A 23,931-nucleotide genomic window follows, 5' to 3' on the forward strand; every position below is an offset into this window, starting at 1 on the left:
TTACATATTCTGGACATGGTGCAGGCTGGGCTGGGGGGCAGTGATCCCTTACATGTTCTGGACATGGTGCAGGCTGGGCTGGGGGGCAGTGGTATCTTACATATTCTGGACATGGTGCGGGCTGGGCTGGGGGGCAGTGATCCCTTACATATTCTGGACATGGTGCAGGCTGGGCTGGGGGGCAGTGATCCCTTACATATTCTGGACATGGTGCAGGCTGGGCTGGGGGGCAGTGGTATCTTACATATTCTGGACATGGTGCGGGCTGGGCTGGGGGGCAGTGATCCCTTACATATTCTGGACATGGTGCAGGCTGGGCTGGGGGGCAGTGGTATCTTACATATTCTGGACATGGTGCAGGCTGGGCTGGGGGGCAATGATCCCTTACATATTCTGGACATGGTGCAGGCTGGGCTGGGGGGCAGTGATACCTTACATATTCTGGACATGGTGCTGGCTGGGCTGGGGGGCAGTGGTATCTTACATATTCTGGACATGGTGCAGGCTGGGCTGGGGGGCAGCGATCCCTTACATATTCTGGACATGGTGCAGGCTGGGCTGGGGGGCAGTGATCCCTTACATATTCTGGACATGGTGCAGGCTGGGCTGGGGGGCAGTGATCCCTTACATATTCTGGACATGGTGCAGGCTGGGCTGGGGGGCAGTGGTATCTTACATATTCTGGACATGGTGCAGGCTGGGCTGGGGGGCAGTGATCCCTTACATATTCTGGACATGGTGCAGGCTGGGCTGGGGGGCAGTGATACCTTACATATTCTGGACATGGTGCAGGCTGGGCTGGGGGGCAGTGATCCCTTACATATTCTGGACACGGTGCAGGCTGGGCTGGGGGGCAGTGATCCCTTAAATATTCTGGACATGGTGCAGGCTGGGCTGGGGGGCAGTGATCCCTTACATATTCTGGACATGGTGCAGGCTGGGCTGGGGGGCAGTGGTATCTTACATATTCTGGACATGGTGCAGGCTGGGCTGGGGGGCAGTGATCCCTTACATATTCTGGACATGGTGCAGGCTGGGCTGGGGGGCAGTGATCCCTTACATATTCTGGACATGGTGCAGGCTGGGCTGGGGGGCAGCGATCCCTTACATATTCTGGACATGGTGCAGGCTGGGCTGGGGGGCAGCGATCCCTTACATATTCTGGACATGGTGCAGGCTGGGCTGGGGGGCAGTGGTATCTTACATATTCTGGACATGGTGCAGGCTGGGCTGGGGGGCAGTGATCCCTTACATATTCTGGACATGGTGCAGGCTGGGCTGGGGGGCAGCGATCCCTTACATATTCTGGACATGGTGCAGGCTGGGCTGGGGGGCAGTGATCCCTTACATATTCTGGACATGGTGCAGGCTGGGCTGGGGGGCAGTGGTATCTTACATATTCTGGACATGGTGCAGGCTGGGCTGGGGGGCAGTGGTATCTTACATATTCTGGACATGGTGCAGGCTGGGCTGGGGGGCAGTGATCCCTTACATATTCTGGACATGGTGCAGGCTGGGCTGGGGGGCAGTGGTATCTTACATATTCTGGACATGGTGCGGGCTGGGCTGGGGGGCAGTGATATCTTACATTTTCTGGACATGGTGCAGGCTGGGCTGGGGGGCAGTGATCCCTTACATATTCTGGACATGGTGCAGGCTGGGCTGGGGGGCAGCGATCCCTTACATATTCTGGACATGGTGCAGGCTGGGCTGGGGGGCAGTGATCCCTTACATATTCTGGACATGGTGCAGGCTGGGCTGGGGGGCAGTGGTATCTTACATATTCTGGACATGGTGCAGGCTGGGCTGGGGGGCAGTGGTATCTTACATATTCTGGACATGGTGCAGGCTGGGCTGGGGGGCAGTGGTATCTTACATATTCTGGACATGGTGCGGGCTGGGCTGGGGGGCAGTGGTATCTTACATATTCTGGACATGGTGCGGGCTGGGCTGGGGGGCAGTGATCCCTTACATATTCTGGACATGGTGCGGGCTGGGCTGGGGGGCAGTGATCCCTTACATATTCTGGACATGGTGCAGGCTGGGCTGGGGGGCAGCGATCCCTTACATATTCTGGACATGGTGCAGGCTGGGCTGGGGGGCAGTGATCCCTTACATATTCTGGACATGGTGCAGGCTGGGCTGGGGGGCAGTGGTATCTTACATATTCTGGACATGGTGCAGGCTGGGCTGGGGGGCAGTGATCCCTTACATATTCTGGACATGGTGCAGGCTGGGCTGGGGGGCAGTGGTATCTTACATATTCTGGACATGGTGCAGGCTGGGCTGGGGGGCAGTGATACCTTACATATTCTGGACATGGTGCGGGCTGGGCTGGGGGGCAGTGATCCCTTACATATTCTGGACACGGTGCAGGCTGGGCTGGGGGGCAGCGATCCATTACATATTCTGGACATGGTGCTGGCTGGGCTGGGGGGCAGTGATCCCTTACATATTCTGGACACGGTGCAGGCTGGGCTGGGGGGCAGTGGTATCTTACATATTCTGGACATGGTGCAGGCTGGGCTGGGGGGCAGTGATACCTTACATATTCTGGACATGGTGCGGGCTGGGCTGGGGGGCAGTGATCCCTTACATATTCTGGACATGGTGCAGGCTGGGCTGGGGGGCAGTGGTATCTTACATATTCTGGACATGGTGCAGGCTGGGCTGGGGGGCAGTGGTATCTTACATATTCTGGACATGGTGCGGGCTGGGCTGGGGGGCAGTGATACCTTACATATTCTGGACATGGTGCAGGCTGGGCTGGGGGGCAGTGATCCCTTACATATTCTGGACATGGTGCAGGCTGGGCTGGGGGGCAGTGATCCCTTACATATTCTGGACATGGTGCAGGCTGGGCTGGGGGGCAGTGATACCTTACATATTCTGCACATGGTGCGGGCTGGGCTGGGGGGCAGTGGTATCTTACATATTCTGGACATAGTGCAGGCTGGGCTGGGGGGCAGTGATCCCTTACATATTCTGGACATGGTGCAGGCTGGGCTGGGGGGCAGTGGTATCTTACATATTCTGGACATGGTGCAGGCTGGGCTGGGGGGCAGTGGTATGTTACATATTCTGGACATGGTGCAGGCTGGGCTGGGGGGCAGTGATCCCTTACATATTCTGGACATGGTGCAGGCTGGGCTGGGGGGGCAGTGATCCTTACATATTCTGGACATGGTGCAGGCTGGGCTGGGGGGCAGTGGTATGTTACATATTCTGGACATGGTGCAGGCTGGGCTGGGGGGCAGTGGTATCTTACATATTCTGGACATGGTGCAGGCTGGGCTGGGGGGCAGTGATCCCTTACATATTCTGGACATGGTGCAGGCTGGGCTGGGGGGCAGTGGTATCTTACATATTCTGGACATGGTGCAGGCTGGGCTGGGGGGCAGTGGTATCTTACATATTCTGGACATGGTGCAGGCTGGGCTGGGGGGCAGTGATCCCTTACATATTCTGGACATGGTGCAAGCTGGGCTGGGGGGCAGTGATCCCTTACATATTCTGGACATGGTGCAGGCTGGGCTGGGGGGGCAGTGATCCCTTACATATTCTGGACATGGTGCAGGCTGGGCTGGGGGGCAGTGGTATCTTACATATTCTGGACATGGTGCAGGCTGGGCTGGGGGGCAGTGATCCCTTACATATTCTGGACATGGTGCAGGCTGGGCTGGGGGGCAGTGGTATCTTACATATTCTGGACATGGTGCAGGCTGGGCTGGGGGGCAGTGATCCCTTACATATTCTGGACATGGTGCAGGCTGGGCTGGGGGGCAGTGATCCCTTACATATTCTGGACATGGTGCAGGCTGGGCTGGGGGGCAGTGATCCCTTACATATTCTGGACATGGTGCAAGCTGGGCTGGGGGGCAGTGATCCCTTACATATTCTGGACATGGTGCAGGCTGGGCTGGGGGGGCAGTGATCCCTTACATATTCTGGACATGGTGCAGGCTGGGCTGGGGGGCAGTGGTATCTTACATATTCTGGACATGGTGCAGGCTGGGCTGGGGGGCAGTGATCCCTTACATATTCTGGACATGGTGCGGGCTGGGCTGGGGGGCAGTGATCCCTTACATATTCTGGACATGGTGCAGGCTGGGCTGGGGGGCAGTGGTATCTTACATATTCTGGACATGGTGCAGGCTGGGCTGGGGGGCAGTGATCCCTTACATATTCTGGACATGGTGCAGGCTGGGCTGGGGGGCAGTGGTATCTTACATATTCTGGACATGGTGCAGGCTGGGCTGGGGGGCAGTGGTATCTTACATATTCTGGACATGGTGCAGGCTGGGCTGGGGGGCAGTGGTATCTTACATATTCTGGACATGGTGCAGGCTGGGCTGGGGGGCAGTGGTATCTTACATATTCTGGACATGGTGCAGGCTGGGCTGGGGGGCAGTGGTATCTTACATATTCTGGACATGGTGCAGGCTGGGCTGGGGGGCAGTGATCCCTTACATATTCTGGACATGGTGCAGGCTGGGCTGGGGGGCAGTGATCCCTTACATATTCTGGACATGGTGCGGGCTGGGCTGGGGGGCAGTGATCCCTTACATATTCTGGACATGGTGCAGGCTGGGCTGGGGGGCAGTGATCCCTTACATATTCTGGACATGGTGCAGGCTGGGCTGGGGGGCAGTGGTATCTTACATATTCTGGACATGGTGCTGGCTGGGCTGGGGGGCAGTGATCCCTTACATATTCTGGACATGGTGCAGGCTGGGCTGGGGGGCAGTGGTATCTTACATATTCTGGACATGGTGCGGGCTGGGCTGGGGGGCAGTGGTATCTTACATATTCTGGACATGGTGCAGGCTGGGCTGGGTGGCAGTGGTATCTTACATATTCTGGACATGGTGCAGGCTGGGCTGGGGGGCAGTGATCCCTTACATATTCTGGACATGGTGCAGGCTGGGCTGGGGGGCAGTGGTATCTTACATATTCTGGACATGGTGCAGGCTGGGCTGGGGGGCAGTGATCCCTTACATATTCTGGACATGGTGCAGGCTGGGCTGGGGGGCAGTGATCCCTTACATATTCTGGACATGGTGCAGGCTGGGCTGGGGGGCAGTGATCCCTTACATATTCTGGACATGGTGCAGGCTGGGCTGGGGGGCAGTGATACCTTACATATTCTGGACATGGTGCAGGCTGGGCTGGGGGGCAGTGATACCTTACATATTCTGGACATGGTGCAGGCTGGGCTGGGGGGCAGTGGTATCTTACATATTCTGGACATGGTGCAGGCTGGGCTGGGGGGCAGTGATACCTTACATATTCTGGACATGGTGCAGGCTGGGCTGGGGGGCAGTGGTATCTTACATATTCTGGACATGGTGCAGGCTGGGCTGGGGGGCAGTGGTATCTTACATATTCTGGACATGGTGCAGGCTGGGCTGGGGGGCAGTGATCCCTTACATATTCTGGACATGGTGCAGGCTGGGCTGGGGGGCAGTGGTATCTTACATATTCTGGACATGGTGCAGGCTGGGCTGGGGGGCAGTGATCCCTTACATATTCTGGACATGGTGCAGGCTGGGCTGGGGGACAGTGGTATCTTACATATTCTGGACATGGTGCAGGCTGGGCTGGGGGGGCAGTGATCCCTTACATATTCTGGACATGGTGCAGGCTGGGCTGGGGGGCAGTGATACCTTACATATTCTGGACATGGTGCAGGCTGGGCTGGGGGGCAGTGATACCTTACATATTCTGGACATGGTGCAGGCTGGGCTGGGGGGCAGTGATCCCTTACATATTCTGGACATGGTGCAGGCTGGGCTGGGGGGCAGTGATCCCTTACATATTCTGGACATGGTGCAGGCTGGGCTGGGGGGCAGTGATACCTTACATATTCTGGACATGGTGCAGGCTGGGCTGGGGGGCAGTGATCCCTTACATATTCTGGACATGGTGCAGGCTGGGCTGGGGGGCAGTGATCCCTTACATATTCTGGACATGGTGCAGGCTGGGCTGGGGGGCAGTGGTATCTTACATATTCTGGACATGGTGCAGGCTGGGCTGGGTGGCAGTGGTATCTTACATATTCTGGACATGGTGCAGGCTGGGCTGGGGGGCAGCGATCCCTTACATATTCTGGACATGGTGCAGGCTGGGCTGGGGGGCAGTGATCCCTTACATATTCTGGACATGGTGCAGGCTGGGCTGGGGGGCAGTGATCCCTTACATATTCTGGACATGGTGCGGGCTGGGCTGGGGGGCAGTGATCCCTTACATATTCTGGACATGGTGCGGGCTGGGCTGGGGGGCAGTGATCCCTTACATATTCTGGACATGGTGCAGGCTGGGCTGGGGGGCAGTGGTATCTTACATATTCTGGACATGGTGCAGGCTGGGCTGGGGGGCTGTGATCCCTTACATATTCTGGACATGGTGCAGGCTGGGCTGGGGGGCAGTGATACCTTACATATTCTGGACATGGTGCAGGCTGGGCTGGGGGGCAGTGATCCCTTACATTTTCTGGACATGGTGCAGGCTGGGCTGGGGGGCAGTGATCCCTTACATATTCTGGACATGGTGCAGGCTGGGCTGGGGGGCAGTGGTATCTTACATATTCTGGACATGGTGCAGGCTGGGCTGGGGGGCAGTGATCCCTTACATATTCTGGACATGGTGCAGGCTGGGCTGGGGGGCAGTGGTATCTTACATATTCTGGACATGGTGCGGGCTGGGCTGGGGGGCAGTGATACCTTACATATTCTGGACATGGTGCAGGCTGGGCTGGGGGGCAGTGATACCTTACATATTCTGGACATGGTGCAGGCTGGGCTGGGGGGCAGTGGTATCTTACATATTCTGGACATGGTGCAGGCTGGGCTGGGGGGCAGTGATCCTTTACATATTCTGGACATGGTGCAGGCTGGGCTGGGGGGCAGTGATCCTTTACATATTCTGGACATGGTGCAGGCTGGGCTGGGGGGCTGTGATCCCTTACATATTCTGGACATGGTGCAGGCTGGGCTGGGGGGCAGTGATCCCTTACATATTCTGGACATGGTGCGGGCTGGGCTGGGGGGCAGTGATCCCTTACATATTCTGGACACGGTGCAGGCTGGGCTGGGGGGCAGTGGTATCTTACATATTCTGGACATGGTGCAGGCTGGGCTGGGGGGCAGTGGTATCTTACATATTCTGGACATGGTGCAGGCTGGGCTGGGGGGCAGTGGTATCTTACATATTCTGGACATGGTGCAGGCTGGGCTGGGGGGCAGTGATCCCTTACATATTCTGGACATGGTGCAGGCTGGGCTGGGGGGCAGTGATCCCTTACATATTCTGGACATGGTGCAGGCTGGGCTGGGGGGCAGTGGTATCTTACATATTCTGGACATGGTGCAGGCTGGGCTGGGGGGCAGTGGTATCTTACATATTCTGGACATGGTGCAGGCTGGGCTGGGGGGCAGTGATCCCTTACATATTCTGGACATGGTGCAGGCTGGGCTGGGGGGCAGTGATCCTTACATATTCTGGACATGGTGCAGGCTGGGCTGGGGGGCTCAGACTTCACTGACTCATTGCTTTTATTGACTCCAGCTCTTCCCAGCTCCCCGATCCAGGATCCTGCTCTCCCCAAGAAGAAGCCTCACGCTGAGGAGGAGCTGTTCACACTGCAGGTAGAGTCCCGAGGACCTGTCGCTCTTGTTCGCTGTTATCCGCCATGTTCCAAGCCTCTCTGTCTCTGTAGGTGAAGGGACGGGAGCGCTATGAGATGCTGAAGAAGATCAATGACGCCCTGGAGGTCCAGGACAAGACAGACCAGCAGAAGCTGTAAGTGCATGAGCCCTACACCCAGCAAATGGCTGACATTTCAGGTTATAACAGCTCAATGGTCTCCTCCCGATAAAGAGATTACAGACTGCAGCAATACTGCCATCGTGTGGCCACTTAACACACTGCCAGTGTATAGTGCAGGATCCCCAGACCTGAACTATTTGCCGGTTTCCGGTCACTGACTGTCCAGAATCTGTCAACTCGCTGCTCGAAATGCGGAGTCTTAGGTACCAACATGTTGTGGGGTCCTATACGGGCGAGCGCACCCCCCGACTGCTGGCTGGTGACATGATGGACCCTGGACTCACCAGGGTTGTCATACTGACGAGGACTGTCCATGTCAGCCAGCCGGGTGTGCAGTGCTCCTCAGTGTGTGGTAGTGTCTCCTATATGAGTAGTCAGTGACCGGTCTCTTCCTCGTCTGATGTCACACATGGTCCTATGTGCAGGGTGTGCAGTGCTCCTCAGTGTGGGGTAGTGTCTCCTATATGAGTAGTCAGTGACCGGTCTCTTCCCTGTCTGATGTCACACATGGTCCTATGTGCAGGGTGTGCAGTGCTCCTCAGTGTGGGGTAATGTCTCCTATATGAGTAGTCAGTGACCGGTCTCTTCCCCGTCTGATGTCACACGTGGTCCTATGTGCAGGGTGTGCAGTGCTCCTCAGTGTGGGGTAGTGTCTCCTCCTATATGAGTAGTCAGTGACCGGTCTCTTCCCCGTCTGATGTCACACATGGTCCTATGTGCAGGGTGTGCAGTGCTCTTCAGTGTGGGGTAGTGTCTCCTCCTATATGAGCAGTCAGTGACCGGTCTCTTCCCCGTCTGATGTCACACATGGTCCTATGTGCAGGGTGTGCAGTGCTCCTCAGTGTGGGGTAGTGTCTCCTATATGAGCAGTCAGTGACCGGTCTCTTCCCTGTCTGATGTTACACGTGGTCCTATGTGCAGGGTGTGCAGTGCTCCTCAGTGTGGGGTAGTGTCTCCTATATGAGCAGTCAGTGACCGGTCTCTTCCCCGTCTGATGTTACACATGGTCCTATGTGCAGGGTGTGCAGTGCTCCTCAGTGTGGGGTAGTGTCTCCTATATGAGCAGTCAGTGACCGGTCTCTTCCTCGTCTGATGTCACACATGGTCCTATGTGCAGGGTGTGCAGTGCTCCTCAGTGTCGGGTAGTTTCTCCTCCTTTATGAGCAGTCAGTGACCGGTCTCTTCCCCGTCCGATGTCACAGATGGTCCTATGTGCAGGGTGTGCAGTGCTCCTCAGTGTGGGGTAGTGTCTCCTATATGAGCAGTCAGTGACCGGTCTCTTCCTCGTCTGATGTCACACGTGGTCCTATGTTCAGGGTGTGCAGTGCTCCTCAGTGTGGGGTAGTGTCTCCTATATGAGCAGTCAGTGACCGGTCTCTTCCCTGTCTGATGTCACACGTGGTCCTATGTGCAGGGTGTGCAGTGCTCCTGAGTGTGGGGTAGTGTCTCCTATATGAGCAGTCAGTGACCCGTCTCTTCCCCATCTGATGTTACACATGGTCCTATGTGCAGGGTGTCCAGTGCTCCTCAGTGTGGGGTAGTGTCTCCTCCTATATGAGCAGTCAGTGACCGGTCTCTTCCCCGTCTGATGTTACACGTGGTCCTATGTGCAGGGTGTGCAGTGCTCCTCAGTGTGGGGTAGTGTCTCCTATATGAGCAGTCAGTGACCGGTCTCTTCCCCGTCTGATGTCACACGTGGTCCTATGTGCAGGGTGTGCAGTGCTCCTCAGTGTGGGGTAGTGTCTCCTATATGAGCAGTCAGTGACCGGTCTCTTCCCTGTCTGATGTCACACGTGGTCCTATGTGCAGGGTGTGCAGTGCTCTTCAGTGTGGGGTAGTGTCTCCTCTCCTATATGAGCAGTCAGTGACCGGTCTCTTCCTGTCTGATGTTACACATGGTCCTATATGCAGGGTGTGCAGTGCTCTTCAGTGTGGGGTAGTGTCTCCTATATGAGCAGTCAGTGACCGGTCTCTTCAATGTCTGATGTCACACGTGGTCCTATGTGCAGGGTGTGCAGTGCTCCTCCGTGTGGGGTAGTGTCTCCTATATGAGCAGTCAGTGACCGGTCTCTTCCCCATCTGATGTCACACGTGGTCCTATGTGCAGGTTGTGCAGTGCTCCTCAGTGTGGGGTAGTGTCTCCTATATGAGCAGTCAGTGACCCGTCTCTTCCCCATCTGATGTTACACATGGTCCTATGTGCAGGGTGTGCAGTGCTCTTCATTGTGGGGTAGTGTCTCCTATATGAGCAGTCAGTGACCGGTCTCTTCCCTGTCTGATGTCACATGTGGTCCTATGTGCAGGCTGTGCAGTGCTCTTCAGTGTGGGGTAGTGTCTCCTATATGAGCAGTCAGTGACCGGTCTCTTCCCCGTCTGATGTTACACATGGTCCTATGTGCAGGGCTCTTCAGTGTGGGGTAGTGTCTCCTATAAGAGCAGTCAGTGACCGGTCTCTTCCCCATCTGATGTCACACGTGGTCCTATGTGCAGGGTGTGCCGTGCTCCTCAGTGTGTGGTAGTGTCTCCTCCTATATGAGCAGTCAGTGACCGGTCTCTTCCCTGTCTGATGTCACACATGGTCCTATGTGCAGGGTGTGCAGTGCTCCTCAGTGTGGGGTAGTGTCTCCTCCTATATGAGCAGTCAGTGATCGGTCTCTTCCCTGTCTGATGTTTCACATGGTCCTATGTGCAGGGTGTGCAGTGCTCCTCAGTGTGGGGTAATGTCTCCTATATGAGCAGTCAGTGACCGGTCTCTTCCTCGTCTGATGTCACACGTGGTCCTATGTGCAGGGTGTGCAGTGCTCCTCAGTGTGGGGTAGTGTCTCCTATATGAGCAGTCAGTGACCCGTCTCTTCCCCGTCTGATGTCACACGTGGTCCTATGTGCAGGGTGTGCAGTGCTCCTCAGTGTGGGGTAGTGTCTCCTATATGAGCAGTCAGTGACCGGTCTCTTCCCCGTCTGATGTTACACGTGGTCCTATGTGCAGGGTGTGCAGTGCTCCTCAGTGTGGGGTAGTGTCTCCTATATGAGCAGTCAGTGACCGGTCTCTTCCCCGTCTGATGTTACACGTGGTCCTATGTGCAGGGTGTGCAGTGCTCCTCAGTGTGGGGTAGTGTCTCCTATATGAGCAGTCAGTGACCGGTCTCTTTCCCGTCTGTTGTCACATGTGGTCCTATGTGCAGGGTGTGCAGTGCTCCTCAGTGTGGGGTAGTGTCTCCTATATGAGCAGTCAGTGACCGGTCTCTTCCTCATCTGATGTCACACATGGTCCTATGTGCAGGGTGTGCAGTGCTCCTCAGTGTGGGGTAATGTCTCCTATATGAACAGTCAGTGACCGGTCTCTTCCCCGTCTGATGTCACACATGGTCCTATGTGCAGGGTGTGCAGTGCTCCTCAGTGTGGGGTAATGTCTCCTATATGAGCAGTCAGTGACCGGTCTCTTCCCCGTCTGATGTCACACGTGGTCCTATGTGCAGGGTGTGCAGTGCTCTTCAGTGTGGGGTAGTGTCTCCTATATGAGCAGTCAGTGACCGGTCTCTTCCCCATCTGATGTCAGACGTGGTCCTATGTGCAGGGTGTGCAGTGCTCCTCAGTGTGGGGTAGTGTCTCCTATATGAGCAGTCAGTGACCCGTCTCTTCCCCATCTGATGTTACACATGGTCCTATGTGCAGGGTGTGCAGTGCTCTTCATTGTGGGGTAGTGTCTCCTATATGAGCAGTCAGTGACCGGTCTCTTCCCTGTCTGATGTCACATGTGGTCCTATGTGCAGGGTGTGCAGTGCTATTCAGTGTGGGGTAGTGTCTCCTATATGAGCAGTCAGTGACCGGTCTCTTCCCTGTCTGATGTCACATGTGGTCCTATGTGCAGGGTGTGCAGTGCTCTTCAGTGTGGGGTAGTGTCTCCTCTCCTATATGAGCAGTCAGTGACCGGTCTCTTCCTGTCTGATGTTACACATGGTCCTATGTGGAGGGTGTGCAGTGCTTTTCAGTGTGGGGTAGTGTCTCCTATATGAGCAGTCAGTGACCGGTCTCTTCCCCATCTGATGTCACACGTGGTCCTATGTGCAGGGTGTGCCGTGCTCCTCAGTGTGTGGTAGTGTCTCCTCCTATATGAGCAGTCAGTGACCGGTCTCTTCCCTGTCTGATGTTTCACATGGTCCTATGTGCAGGGTGTGCAGTGCTCCTCAGTGTGGGGTAATGTCTCCTATATTAGTAGTCAGTAACCTGTCTCTTCCTCGTCTGATGTCACACGTGGTCCTATGTGCAGGGTGTGCAGTGCTCCTCAGTGTGGGGTAATGTCTCCTATATGAGCAGTCAGTGACCGGTCTCTTCCCCGTCTGATGTCACACGTGGTCCTATGTGCAGGGTGTGCAGTGCTCCTCAGTGTGGGGTAGTGTCTCCTATATGAGCAGTCAGTGACCGGTCTCTTCAATGTCTGATGTCACACGTGGTCCTATGTGCAGGGTGTGCAGTGCTCCTCAGTGTGGGGTAGTGTCTCCTATATGAGCAGTCAGTGACCGGTCTCTTCCCCATCTGATGTCAGACGTGGTCCTATGTGCAGGGTGTGCAGTGCTCCTCAGTGTGGGGTAGTGTCTCCTATATGAGCAGTCAGTGACCCGTCTCTTCCCCATCTGATGTTACACATGGTCCTATGTGCAGGGTGTGCAGTGCTCCTCAGTGTGGGGTAGTGTCTCCTATATGAGCAGTCAGTGACCGGTCTCTTTCTCGTCTGATGTCACACGTGGTCCTATGTGCAGGGTGTGCAGTGCTCTTCATTGTGGGGTAGTGTCTCCTATATGAGCAGTCAGTGACCGGTCTCTTCCCTGTCTGATGTCACATGTGGTCCTATGTGCAGGGTGTGCAGTGCTATTCAGTGTGGGGTAGTGTCTCCTATATGAGCAGTCAGTGACCGGTCTCTTCCCTGTCTGATGTCACATGTGGTCCTATGTGCAGGGTGTGCAGTGCTCTTCAGTGTGGGGTAGTGTCTCCTCTCCTATATGAGCAGTCAGTGACCGGGTCTCTTCCTGTCTGATGTTACACATGGTCCTATGTGCAGGGTGTGCAGTGCTCTTCAGTGTGGGGTAGTGTCTCCTATATGAGCAGTCAGTGACCGGTCTCTTCCCTGTCTGATGTTTCACATGGTCCTAAGTGCAGGGTGTGCAGTGCTCCTCAGTGTGGGGTAATGTCTCCTATATGGGCAGTCAGTGACCGGTCTCTTCCCTGTCTGATGTTACACATGGTCCTATGTGCAGGGTGTGCAGTGCTCTTCAGTGTGGGGTAGTGTCTCCTATATGGGCAGTCAGTGACCGGTCTCTTCCTCGTCTGATGTCACACATGGTCCTATGTGCAGGGTGTGCAGTGCTCCTCAGTGTGGGGTAATGTCTCCTATATGAACAGTCAGTGACCGGTCTCTTCCCCGTCTGATGTCACACATGGTCCTATGTGCAGGGTGTGCAGTGCTCCTCAGTGTGGGGTAGTGTCTTCTCCTATATGAGCAGTCAGTGACCCGTCTCTTCCCCGTCTGATGTTACACATGGTCCTATGTGCAGGGTGTGCAGTGCTCCTCAGTGTGGGGTAGTGTCTCCTATATGAGCAGTCAGTGACCGGTCTCTTCCCTGTCTGATGTCACACATGGTCCTATGTGCAGGGTGTGCCGTGCTCTTCAGTGTGGGGTAGTGTCTCCTATATGAGTAGTCAGTGACCGGTCTCTTCCCCGTCTGATGTCACACATGGTCCTATGTGCAGGGTGTGCAGTGCTCTTCAGTGTGGGGTAGTGTCTCCTATATGGGCAGTCAGTGACCGGTCTCTTCCTCGTCTGATGTCACACATGGTCCTATGTGCAGGGTGTGCAGTGCTCCTCAGTGTGGGGTAATGTCTCCTATATGAACAGTCAGTGACCGGTCTCTTTCCCGTCTGATGTCACACGTGGTCCTATGTGCAGGGTGTGCAGTGCTCTTCAGTGTGGGGTAGTGTCTCCTATATGAGCAGTCAGTGACCGGTCTCTTCCCCATCTGATGTCACTCGTGGTCCTATGTGCAGGGTGTGCAGTGCTCCTCAGTGTGGGGTAGTGTCTCCTCCTATATGAGCAGTCAGTGACCGGTCTCTTCCCTGTCTGATGTCACACGTGGTCCTATGTGCAGGGTGTGCAGTGCTCCTCAGTGTCGGGTAGTTTCTCCTCCTATATGAGCAGTCAGTGACTGGTCTCTTCCCCGTCCGATGTCACACATGGTCCTATGTGCAGGGTGTGCAGTGCTCCTCAGTGTGGGGTAGTGTCTCCTATATGAGCAGTCAGTAACCCGTCTCTTCCCTGTCTGATGTTACACGTGGTCCTATGTGCTGGGTGTGCAGTGCTCCTCAGTGTGGGGTAGTGTCTCCTCCTATATGAGCAGTCAGTAACCCGTCTCTTCCCTGTCTGATGTTACACGTGGTCCTATGTGCTGGGTGTGCAGTGCTCCTCAGTGTGGGGTAGTGTCTCCTCCTATATGAGCAGTCAGTGACCGGTCTCTTCCCTGTCTGATGTTACACGTGGTCCTATGTGCAGGGTGTGCAGTGCTCCTCAGTGTGGGGTAGTGTCTCCTATATGAGCAGTCAGTGACCCGTCTCTTCCCTGTCTGATGTTACACGTGGTCCTATGTGCAGGGTGTGCAGTGCTCCTCAGTGTGGGGTAGTGTCTCCTATATGAGCAGTCAGTGACCGGTCTCTTCCCCGTCTGATGTTACACGTGGTCCTATGTGCAGGGTGTGCAGTGCTCCTCAGTGTGGGGTAGTGTCTCTTATATGAGCAGTCAGTGACCCGTCTCTTCCCTGTCTGATGTTACACGTGGTCCTATGTGCTGGGTGTGCAGTGCTCCTCAGTGTGGGGTAGTGTCTCCTATATGAGCAGTCAGTGACCGGTCTCTTCCCTGTCTGATGTTACACATGGTCCTATGTGCAGGTTGTGCAGTGCTCCTCAGTGTGGGGTAGTGTCTCCTATATGAGCAGTCAGTGACCGGTCTCTTCCCTGTCTGATGTTACACGTGGTCCTATGTGCAGGGTGTGCAGTGCTCCTCAGTGTGGGGTAGTGTCTCCTATATGAGCAGTCAGTGACCGGTCTCTTCCCCGTCTGTTGTCACACGTGGTCCTATGTGCAGGGTGTGCAGTGCTCCTCAGTGTGGGGTAGTGTCTCCTATATGAGCAGTCAGTGACCGGTCTCTTCCCCGTCTGATGTCACACGTGGTCCTATGTGCAGGGTGTGCAGTGCTCCTCAGTGTGGGGTAGTGTCTCCTATATGAGCAGTCAGTGACCGGTGTCCTCCCAGTCTGATGTCACTCGTGGTCCTATGTGCAGGGTGTGCAGTGCTCCTCAGTGTGGGGTAGTGTCTCCTATATGAGCAGTCAGTGACCGTCTCTTCCCTGTCTGATGTCACACGTGGTCCTATGTGCAGGGTGTGCAGTGCTCCTCAGTGTGGGGTAGTGTCTCCTCCTATATGAGTAGTCAGTGACTGGTCTCTTCCCCGTCTGATGTTACACATGGTCCTATGTGCAGGGTGTGCAGTGCTCCTCAGTGTGGGGTAGTGTCTCCTATATGAGCAGTCAGTGACCGGTCTCTTCCCTGTCTGATGTTACACGTGGTCCTATGTGCAGGGTGTGCAGTGCTCCTCAGTGTGGGGTAGTGTCTCCTATATGAGCAGTCAGTGACCGGTCTCTTCCCCGTCTGATGTCACACATGGTCCTATGTGCAGGGTGTGCAGTGCTCCTCAGTGTGGGGTAGTGTCTCCTCCTATATGAGCAGTCAGTGACCGGTCTCTTCCCCGTCTGATGTCACACATGGTCCTATGTGCAGGGTGTGCAGTGCTCCTCAGTGTGGGGTAGTGTCTCCTATATGAGCAGTCAGTGACCGGTCTCTTCCCCGTCTGATGTCACACATGGTCTTATGTGCAGGGTGTGCAGTGCTCCTCAGTGTCGGGTAGTTTCTCCTCCTATATGAGCAGTCAGTGACCGGTCTCTTCCCCGTCCGATGTCACAGATGGTCCTATGTGCAGGGTGTGCAGTGCTCCTCAGTGTGGGGTAGTGTCTCCTATATGAGCAGTCAGTGACCGGTCTCTTCCCCATCTGATGTTACACATGGTCCTATGTGCAGGGTGTGCAGTGCTCCTCAGTGTGTGGGGTAGTGTCTCCTATATGAGCAGTCAGTGACCGGTCTCTTCCCTGTCTGATGTTACACGTGGTCCTATGTGCAGGGTGTGCAGTGCTCCTCAGTGTGGGGTAGTGTCTCCTATATGAGCAGTCAGTGACCCGTCTCTTCCCTGTCTGATGTTACACGTGGTCCTATGTGCTGGGTGTGCAGTGCTCCTCAGTGTGGGGTAGTGTCTCCTCCTATATGAGCAGTCAGTGACCGGTCTCTTCCTTGTCTGATGTTACACGTGGTCCTATGTGCAGGGTGTGCAGTGCTCCTCAGTGTGGGGTAGTGTCTCCTATATGAGCAGTCAGTGACCCGTCTCTTCCCTGTCTGATGTTACACGTGGTCCTATGTGCAGGGTGTGCAGTGCTCCTCAGTGTGGGGTAGTGTCTCCTATATGAGCAGTCAGTGACCCGTCTCTTCCCTGTCTGATGTTACACGTGGTCCTATGTGCAGGGTGTGCAGTGCTCCTCAGTGTGGGGTAGTGTCTCCTCCTATATGAGCAGTCAGTGACCGGTCTCTTCCCTGTCTGATGTTACACATGGTCCTATGTGCAGGGTGTGCAGTGCTCCTCAGTGTGGGGTAGTGTCTCCTATATGAGCAGTCAGTGACCGGTCTCTTCCCTGTCTGATGTTACACATGGTCCTATGTGCAGGGTGTGCAGTGCTCCTCAGTGTGGGGTAGTGTCTCCTATATGAGCAGTCAGTGACCGGCTCTTCCCTGTCTGATGTCACACGTGGTCCTATGTGCAGGGTGTGCAGTGCTCCTCAGTGTGGGGTAGTGTCTCCTCCTATATGAGTAGTCAGTGACCGGTCTCTTCCCCGTCTGATGTTACACATGGTCCTATGTGCAGGGTGTGCAGTGCTCCTCAGTGTGGGGTAGTGTCTCCTATATGAGCAGTCAGTGACCGGTCTCTTCCCCGTCTGATGTCACACGTGGTCCTATGTGCAGGGTGTGCAGTGCTCCTCAGTGTGGGGTAGTGTCTCCTATATGAGCAGTCAGTGACCGGTCTCTTCCCCGTCTGATGTCACACGTGGTCCTATGTGCAGGGTGTGCAGTGCTCTTCAGTGTGGGGTAGTGTCTCCTATATGAGCAGTCAGTGACCGGTCTCTTCCCCATCTGATGTCACTCGTGGTCCTATGTGCAGGGTGTGCAGTGCTCCTCAGTGTGTGGTAGTGTCTCCTATATGAGCAGTCAGTGACCGGTCTCTTCCCCGTCTGATGTCACACACGGTCCTATGTGCAGGGTGTGCAGTTCTCCTCAGTGTGGGGTAGTGTCTCCTCCTATATGAGCAGTCAGTGACCGGTCTCTTCCCCGTCTGATGTCACACACGGTCCTATGTGCAGGGTGTGCAGTGCTCCTCAGTGTGGGGTAGTGTCTCCTCCTATATGAGCAGTCAGTGACCGGTCTCTTCCTCGTCTGATGTCACACGTGGTCCTATGTGCAGGGTGTGCAGTGCTCCTCAGTGTGGGGTAGTGTCTCCTCCTATATGAGCAGTCAGTGACCGGTCTCTTCCCCGTCTGATGTCACACGTGGTCCTATGTGCAGGGTGTGCAGTGCTCCTCAGTGTCGGGTAGTTTCTCCTCCTATATGAGCAGTCAGTGACCGGTCTCTTCCCCGTCCGATGTCACAGATGGTCCTATGTGCAGGGTGTGCAGTGCTCCTCAGTGTGGGGTAGTGTCTCCTCCTATATGAGCAGTCAGTGACCGGTCTCTTCCCCGTCTGATGTTACACGTGGTCCTATGTGCAGGGTGTGCAGTGCTCCTCAGTGTGGGGTAGTGTCTCCTATATGAGCAGTCAGTGACCGGTCTCTTCCCTGTCTGATGTTACACGTGGTCCTATGTGCTGGGTGTGCAGTGCTCCTCAGTTTGGGGTAGTGTCTCCTCCTATATGAGCAGTCAGTGACCGGTCTCTTCCCTGTCTGATGTTACACGTGGTCCTATGTGCAGGGTGTGCAGTGCTCCTCAGTGTGGGGTAGTGTCTCCTATATGAGCAGTCAGTGACCGGTCTCTTCCCCGTCTGTTGTCACACGTGGTCCTATGTGCAGGGTGTGCCGTGCTCCTCAGTGTGGGGTAGTGTCTCCTATATGAGCAGTCATTGACCGGTCTCTTCCCCGTCTGATGTCACACGTGGTCCTATGTGCAGGGTGTGCAGTGCTCCTCAGTGTGGGGTAGTGTCTCCTATATGAGCAGTTAGTGACCGGTCTCCTCCCCGTCTGATGTCACACGTGGTCCTATGTGCAGGGTGTGCAGTGCTCCTCAGTGTGGGGTAGTGTCTCCTATATGAGCAGTCAGTGACCGGTCTCCTCCCCGTCTGATGTCACTCGTGGTCCTATGTGCAGGGTGTGCAGTGCTCCTCAGTGTGGGGTAGTGTCTCCTATATGAGCAGTCAGTGACCGGTCTCTTCCCCGTCTGATGTCACACGTGGTCCTATGTGCAGGGTGTGCAGTGCTCCTCAGTGTGGGGTAGTGTCTCCTATATGAGCAGTCAGTGACCGGTCTCTTCCCCGTCTGATGTCACACGTGGTCCTATGTGCAGGGTGTGCAGTGCTCTTCAGTGTGGGGTAGTGTCTCCTATATGAGCAGTCAGTGACCGGTCTCTTCCCCATCTGATGTCACTCGTGGTCCTATGTGCAGGGTGTGCAGTGCTCCTCAGTGTGTGGTAGTGTCTCCTATATGAGCAGTCAGTGACCGGTCTCTTCCCCGTCTGATGTCACACACGGTCCTATGTGCAGGGTGTGCAGTTCTCCTCAGTGTGGGGTAGTGTCTCCTCCTATATGAGCAGTCAGTGACCGGTCTCTTCCTCGTCTGATGTCACACGTGGTCCTATGTGCAGGGTGTGCAGTGCTCCTCAGTGTCGGGTAGTTTCTCCTCCTATATGAGCAGTCAGTGACCGGTCTCTTCCCCGTCCGATGTCACAGATGGTCCTATGTGCAGGGTGTGCAGTGCTCCTCAGTGTGGGGTAGTGTCTCCTCCTATATGAGCAGTCAGTGACCGGTCTCTTCCCCGTCTGATGTTACACGTGGTCCTATGTGCAGGGTGTGCAGTGCTCCTCAGTGTGGGGTAGTGTCTCCTATATGAGCAGTCAGTGACCGGTCTCTTCCCTGTCTGATGTTACACGTGGTCCTATGTGCTGGGTGTGCAGTGCTCCTCAGTGTGGGGTAGTGTCTCCTCCTATATGAGCAGTCAGTGACCGGTCTCTTCCCTGTCTGATGTTACACATGGTCCTATGTGCAGGGTGTGCAGTGCTCCTCAGTGTGGGGTAGTGTCTCCTATATGAGCAGTCAGTGACCGGTCTCTTCCCTGTCTGATGTTACACGTGGTCCTATGTGCAGGGTGTGCAGTGCTCCTCAGTGTGGGGTAGTGTCTCCTATATGAGCAGTCAGTGACCGGTCTCTTCCCCGTCTGTTGTCACACGTGGTCCTATGTGCAGGGTGTGCCGTGCTCCTCAGTGTGGGGTAGTGTCTCCTATATGAGCAGTCATTGACCGGTCTCTTCCCCGTCTGATGTCACACGTGGTCCTATGTGCAGGGTGTGCAGTGCTCCTCAGTGTGGGGTAGTGTCTCCTCCTATATGAGCAGTCAGTGACCGGTCTCTTCACCGTCTGATGTCACACGTGGTCCTATGTGCAGGGTGTGCAGTGCTCCTCAGTGTGGGGTAGTGTCTCCTATATGAGTAGTCAGTGACCGGTCTCTTCCCCGTCTGATGTCACTCGTGGTCCTATGTGCAGGGTGTGCAGTGCTCCTCAGTGTGGGGTAGTGTCTCCTATATGAGCAGTCAGTGACCGGTCTCTTCCTTGTCTGATGTTACACGTGGTCCTATGTGCAGGGTGTGCAGTGCTCCTCAGTGTGGGGTAGTGTCTCCTATATGAGCAGTCAGTGACCGGTCTCTTCCCTGTCTGATGTTACACGTGGTCCTATGTGCAGGGTGTGCAGTGCTCCTCAGTGTGGGGTAGTGTCTCCTATATGAGCAGTCAGTGACCGGTCTCTTCCCCGTCTGATGTCACACGTGGTCCTCTGTGCAGGGTGTGCAGTGCTCCTCAGTGTGGGGTAATGTCTCCTATATGAGCAGTCAGTGACCGGTCTCTTCCCCGTCTGATGTCACACGTGGTCCTATGTGCAGGGTGTGCAGTGCTCCTCAGTGTGGGGTAGTGTCTCCTATATGAGCAGTCAGTGACCGGTCTCCTCCCCGTCTGATGTCACTCGTGGTCCTATGTGCAGGGTGTGCAGTGCTCCTCAGTGTGGGGTAGTGTCTCCTCCTATATGAGCAGTCAGTGACCGGTCTCTTCACCGTCTGATGTCACACGTGGTCCTATGTGCAGGGTGTGCAGTGCTCCTCAGTGTGGGGTAGTGTCTCCTATATGAGTAGTCAGTGACCGGTCTCTTCCCCGTCTGATGTCACACGTGGTCCTATGTGCAGGGTGTGCAGTGCTCCTCAGTGTGGGGTAGTGTCTCCTATATGAGCAGTCAGTAACCCGTCTCTTCCCTGTCTGATGTTACACGTGGTCCTATGTGCTGGGTGTGCAGTGCTCCTCAGTGTGGGGTAGTGTCTCCTCCTATATGAGCAGTCAGTAACCCGTCTCTTCCCTGTCTGATGTTACACGTGGTCCTATGTGCTGGGTGTGCAGTGCTCCTCAGTGTGGGGTAGTGTCTCCTCCTATATGAGCAGTCAGTGACCGGTCTCTTCCCTGTCTGATGTTACACGTGGTCCTATGTGCAGGGTGTGCAGTGCTCCTCAGTGTGGGGTAGTGTCTCCTATATGAGCAGTCAGTGACCCGTCTCTTCCCTGTCTGATGTTACACGTGGTCCTATGTGCAGGGTGTGCAGTGCTCCTCAGTGTGGGGTAGTGTCTCCTATATGAGCAGTCAGTGACCGGTCTCTTCCCCGTCTGATGTTACACGTGGTCCTATGTGCAGGGTGTGCAGTGCTCCTCAGTGTGGGGTAGTGTCTCTTATATGAGCAGTCAGTGACCCGTCTCTTCCCTGTCTGATGTTACACGTGGTCCTATGTGCTGGGTGTGCAGTGCTCCTCAGTGTGGGGTAGTGTCTCCTATATGAGCAGTCAGTGACCGGTCTCTTCCCTGTCTGATGTTACACATGGTCCTATGTGCAGGTTGTGCAGTGCTCCTCAGTGTGGGGTAGTGTCTCCTATATGAGCAGTCAGTGACCGGTCTCTTCCCTGTCTGATGTTACACGTGGTCCTATGTGCAGGGTGTGCAGTGCTCCTCAGTGTGGGGTAGTGTCTCCTATATGAGCAGTCAGTGACCGGTCTCTTCCCCGTCTGTTGTCACACGTGGTCCTATGTGCAGGGTGTGCAGTGCTCCTCAGTGTGGGGTAGTGTCTCCTATATGAGCAGTCAGTGACCGGTGTCCTCCCAGTCTGATGTCACTCGTGGTCCTATGTGCAGGGTGTGCAGTGCTCCTCAGTGTGGGGTAGTGTCTCCTATATGAGCAGTCAGTGACCGTCTCTTCCCTGTCTGATGTCACACGTGGTCCTATGTGCAGGGTGTGCAGTGCTCCTCAGTGTGGGGTAGTGTCTCCTCCTATATGAGTAGTCAGTGACTGGTCTCTTCCCCGTCTGATGTTACACATGGTCCTATGTGCAGGGTGTGCAGTGCTCCTCAGTGTGGGGTAGTGTCTCCTATATGAGCAGTCAGTGACCGGTCTCTTCCCTGTCTGATGTTACACGTGGTCCTATGTGCAGGGTGTGCAGTGCTCCTCAGTGTGGGGTAGTGTCTCCTATATGAGCAGTCAGTGACCGGTCTCTTCCCCGTCTGATGTCACACATGGTCCTATGTGCAGGGTGTGCAGTGCTCCTCAGTGTGGGGTAGTGTCTCCTCCTATATGAGCAGTCAGTGACCGGTCTCTTCCCCGTCTGATGTCACACATGGTCCTATGTGCAGGGTGTGCAGTGCTCCTCAGTGTGGGGTAGTGTCTCCTATATGAGCAGTCAGTGACCAGTCTCTTCCCCGTCTGATGTCACACATAGTCTTATGTGCAGGGTGTGCAGTGCTCCTCAGTGTCGGGTAGTTTCTCCTCCTATATGAGCAGTCAGTGACCGGTCTCTTCCCCGTCCGATGTCACAGATGGTCCTATGTGCAGGGTGTGCAGTGCTCCTCAGTGTGGGGTAGTGTCTCCTATATGAGCAGTCAGTGACCGGTCTCTTCCCCATCTGATGTTACACATGGTCCTATGTGCAGGGTGTGCAGTGCTCCTCAGTGTGTGGGGTAGTGTCTCCTATATGAGCAGTCAGTGACCGGTCTCTTCCCTGTCTGATGTTACACGTGGTCCTATGTGCAGGGTGTGCAGTGCTCCTCAGTGTGGGGTAGTGTCTCCTATATGAGCAGTCAGTGACCCGTCTCTTCCCTGTCTGATGTTACACGTGGTCCTATGTGCTGGGTGTGCAGTGCTCCTCAGTGTGGGGTAGTGTCTCCTCCTATATGAGCAGTCAGTGACCGGTCTCTTCCTTGTCTGATGTTACACGTGGTCCTATGTGCAGGGTGTGCAGTGCTCCTCAGTGTGGGGTAGTGTCTCCTATATGAGCAGTCAGTGACCCGTCTCTTCCCTGTCTGATGTTACACGTGGTCCTATGTGCAGGGTGTGCAGTGCTCCTCAGTGTGGGGTAGTGTCTCCTATATGAGCAGTCAGTGACCCGTCTCTTCCCTGTCTGATGTTACACGTGGTCCTATGTGCAGGGTGTGCAGTGCTCCTCAGTGTGGGGTAGTGTCTCCTCCTATATGAGCAGTCAGTGACCGGTCTCTTCCCTGTCTGATGTTACACATGGTCCTATGTGCAGGGTGTGCAGTGCTCCTCAGTGTGGGGTAGTGTCTCCTATATGAGCAGTCAGTGACCGGTCTCTTCCCTGTCTGATGTTACACATGGTCCTATGTGCAGGGTGTGCAGTGCTCCTCAGTGTGGGGTAGTGTCTCCTATATGAGTAGTCAGTGACCGGTCTCTTCCCCGTCTGATGTCACACGTGGTCCTATGTGCAGGGTGTGCAGTGCTCCTCAGTGTGGGGTAGTGTCTCCTATATGAGCAGTCAGTGACCGGCTCTTCCCTGTCTGATGTCACACGTGGTCCTATGTGCAGGGTGTGCAGTGCTCCTCAGTGTGGGGTAGTGTCTCCTCCTATATGAGTAGTCAGTGACCGGTCTCTTCCCCGTCTGATGTTACACATGGTCCTATGTGCAGGGTGTGCAGTGCTCCTCAGTGTGGGGTAGTGTCTCCTATATGAGCAGTCAGTGACCGGTCTCTTCCCCGTCTGATGTCACACGTGGTCCTATGTGCAGGGTGTGCAGTGCTCCTCAGTGTGGGGTAGTGTCTCCTATATGAGCAGTCAGTGACCGGTCTCTTCCCCGTCTGATGTCACACGTGGTCCTATGTGCAGGGTGTGCAGTGCTCTTCAGTGTGGGGTAGTGTCTCCTATATGAGCAGTCAGTGACCGGTCTCTTCCCCATCTGATGTCACTCGTGGTCCTATGTGCAGGGTGTGCAGTGCTCCTCAGTGTGTGGTAGTGTCTCCTATATGAGCAGTCAGTGACCGGTCTCTTCCCCGTCTGATGTCACACACGGTCCTATGTGCAGGGTGTGCAGTTCTCCTCAGTGTGGGGTAGTGTCTCCTCCTATATGAGCAGTCAGTGACCGGTCTCTTCCCCGTCTGATGTCACACACGGTCCTATGTGCAGGGTGTGCAGTGCTCCTCAGTGTGGGGTAGTGTCTCCTCCTATATGAGCAGTCAGTGACCGGTCTCTTCCTCGTCTGATGTCACACGTGGTCCTATGTGCAGGGTGTGCAGTGCTCCTCAGTGTGGGGTTGTCTCCTCCTATATGAGCAGTCAGTGACCGGTCTCTTCCCCGTCTGATGTCACACGTGGTCCTATGTGCAGGGTGTGCAGTGCTCCTCAGTGTCGGGTAGTTTCTCCTCCTATATGAGCAGTCAGTGACCGGTCTCTTCCC

The 23,931-nt window shown here is 55.3% G+C and overlaps 1 protein-coding gene across 2 annotated transcripts in view; it reads left to right on the top strand.

Annotated features, from left to right (window-relative positions):
* TP53 (tumor protein p53) overlaps window positions 1-23,931 on the top strand; it is a 69,038-nt gene that overhangs the window by 24,343 nt on the left and 20,764 nt on the right. For both annotated transcript variants that reach the window (XM_073654647.1, XM_073654648.1), the window contains exons 9-10: window positions 7,567-7,646; window positions 7,718-7,800. In XM_073654647.1, the coding sequence (XP_073510748.1) occupies window positions 7,567-7,646; window positions 7,718-7,800 (163 nt within the window). The remainder of the gene's footprint in view (window positions 1-7,566; window positions 7,647-7,717; window positions 7,801-23,931) is intronic.

The sequence above is a fragment of the Phyllobates terribilis genome, unplaced genomic scaffold, assembly GCF_046119375.1.
Source record: "Phyllobates terribilis strain yellow unplaced genomic scaffold, ASM4611937v1 Scaffold_11__3_contigs__length_659146591, whole genome shotgun sequence".
Lineage (NCBI taxonomy): Eukaryota > Metazoa > Chordata > Amphibia > Anura > Dendrobatidae > Phyllobates > Phyllobates terribilis.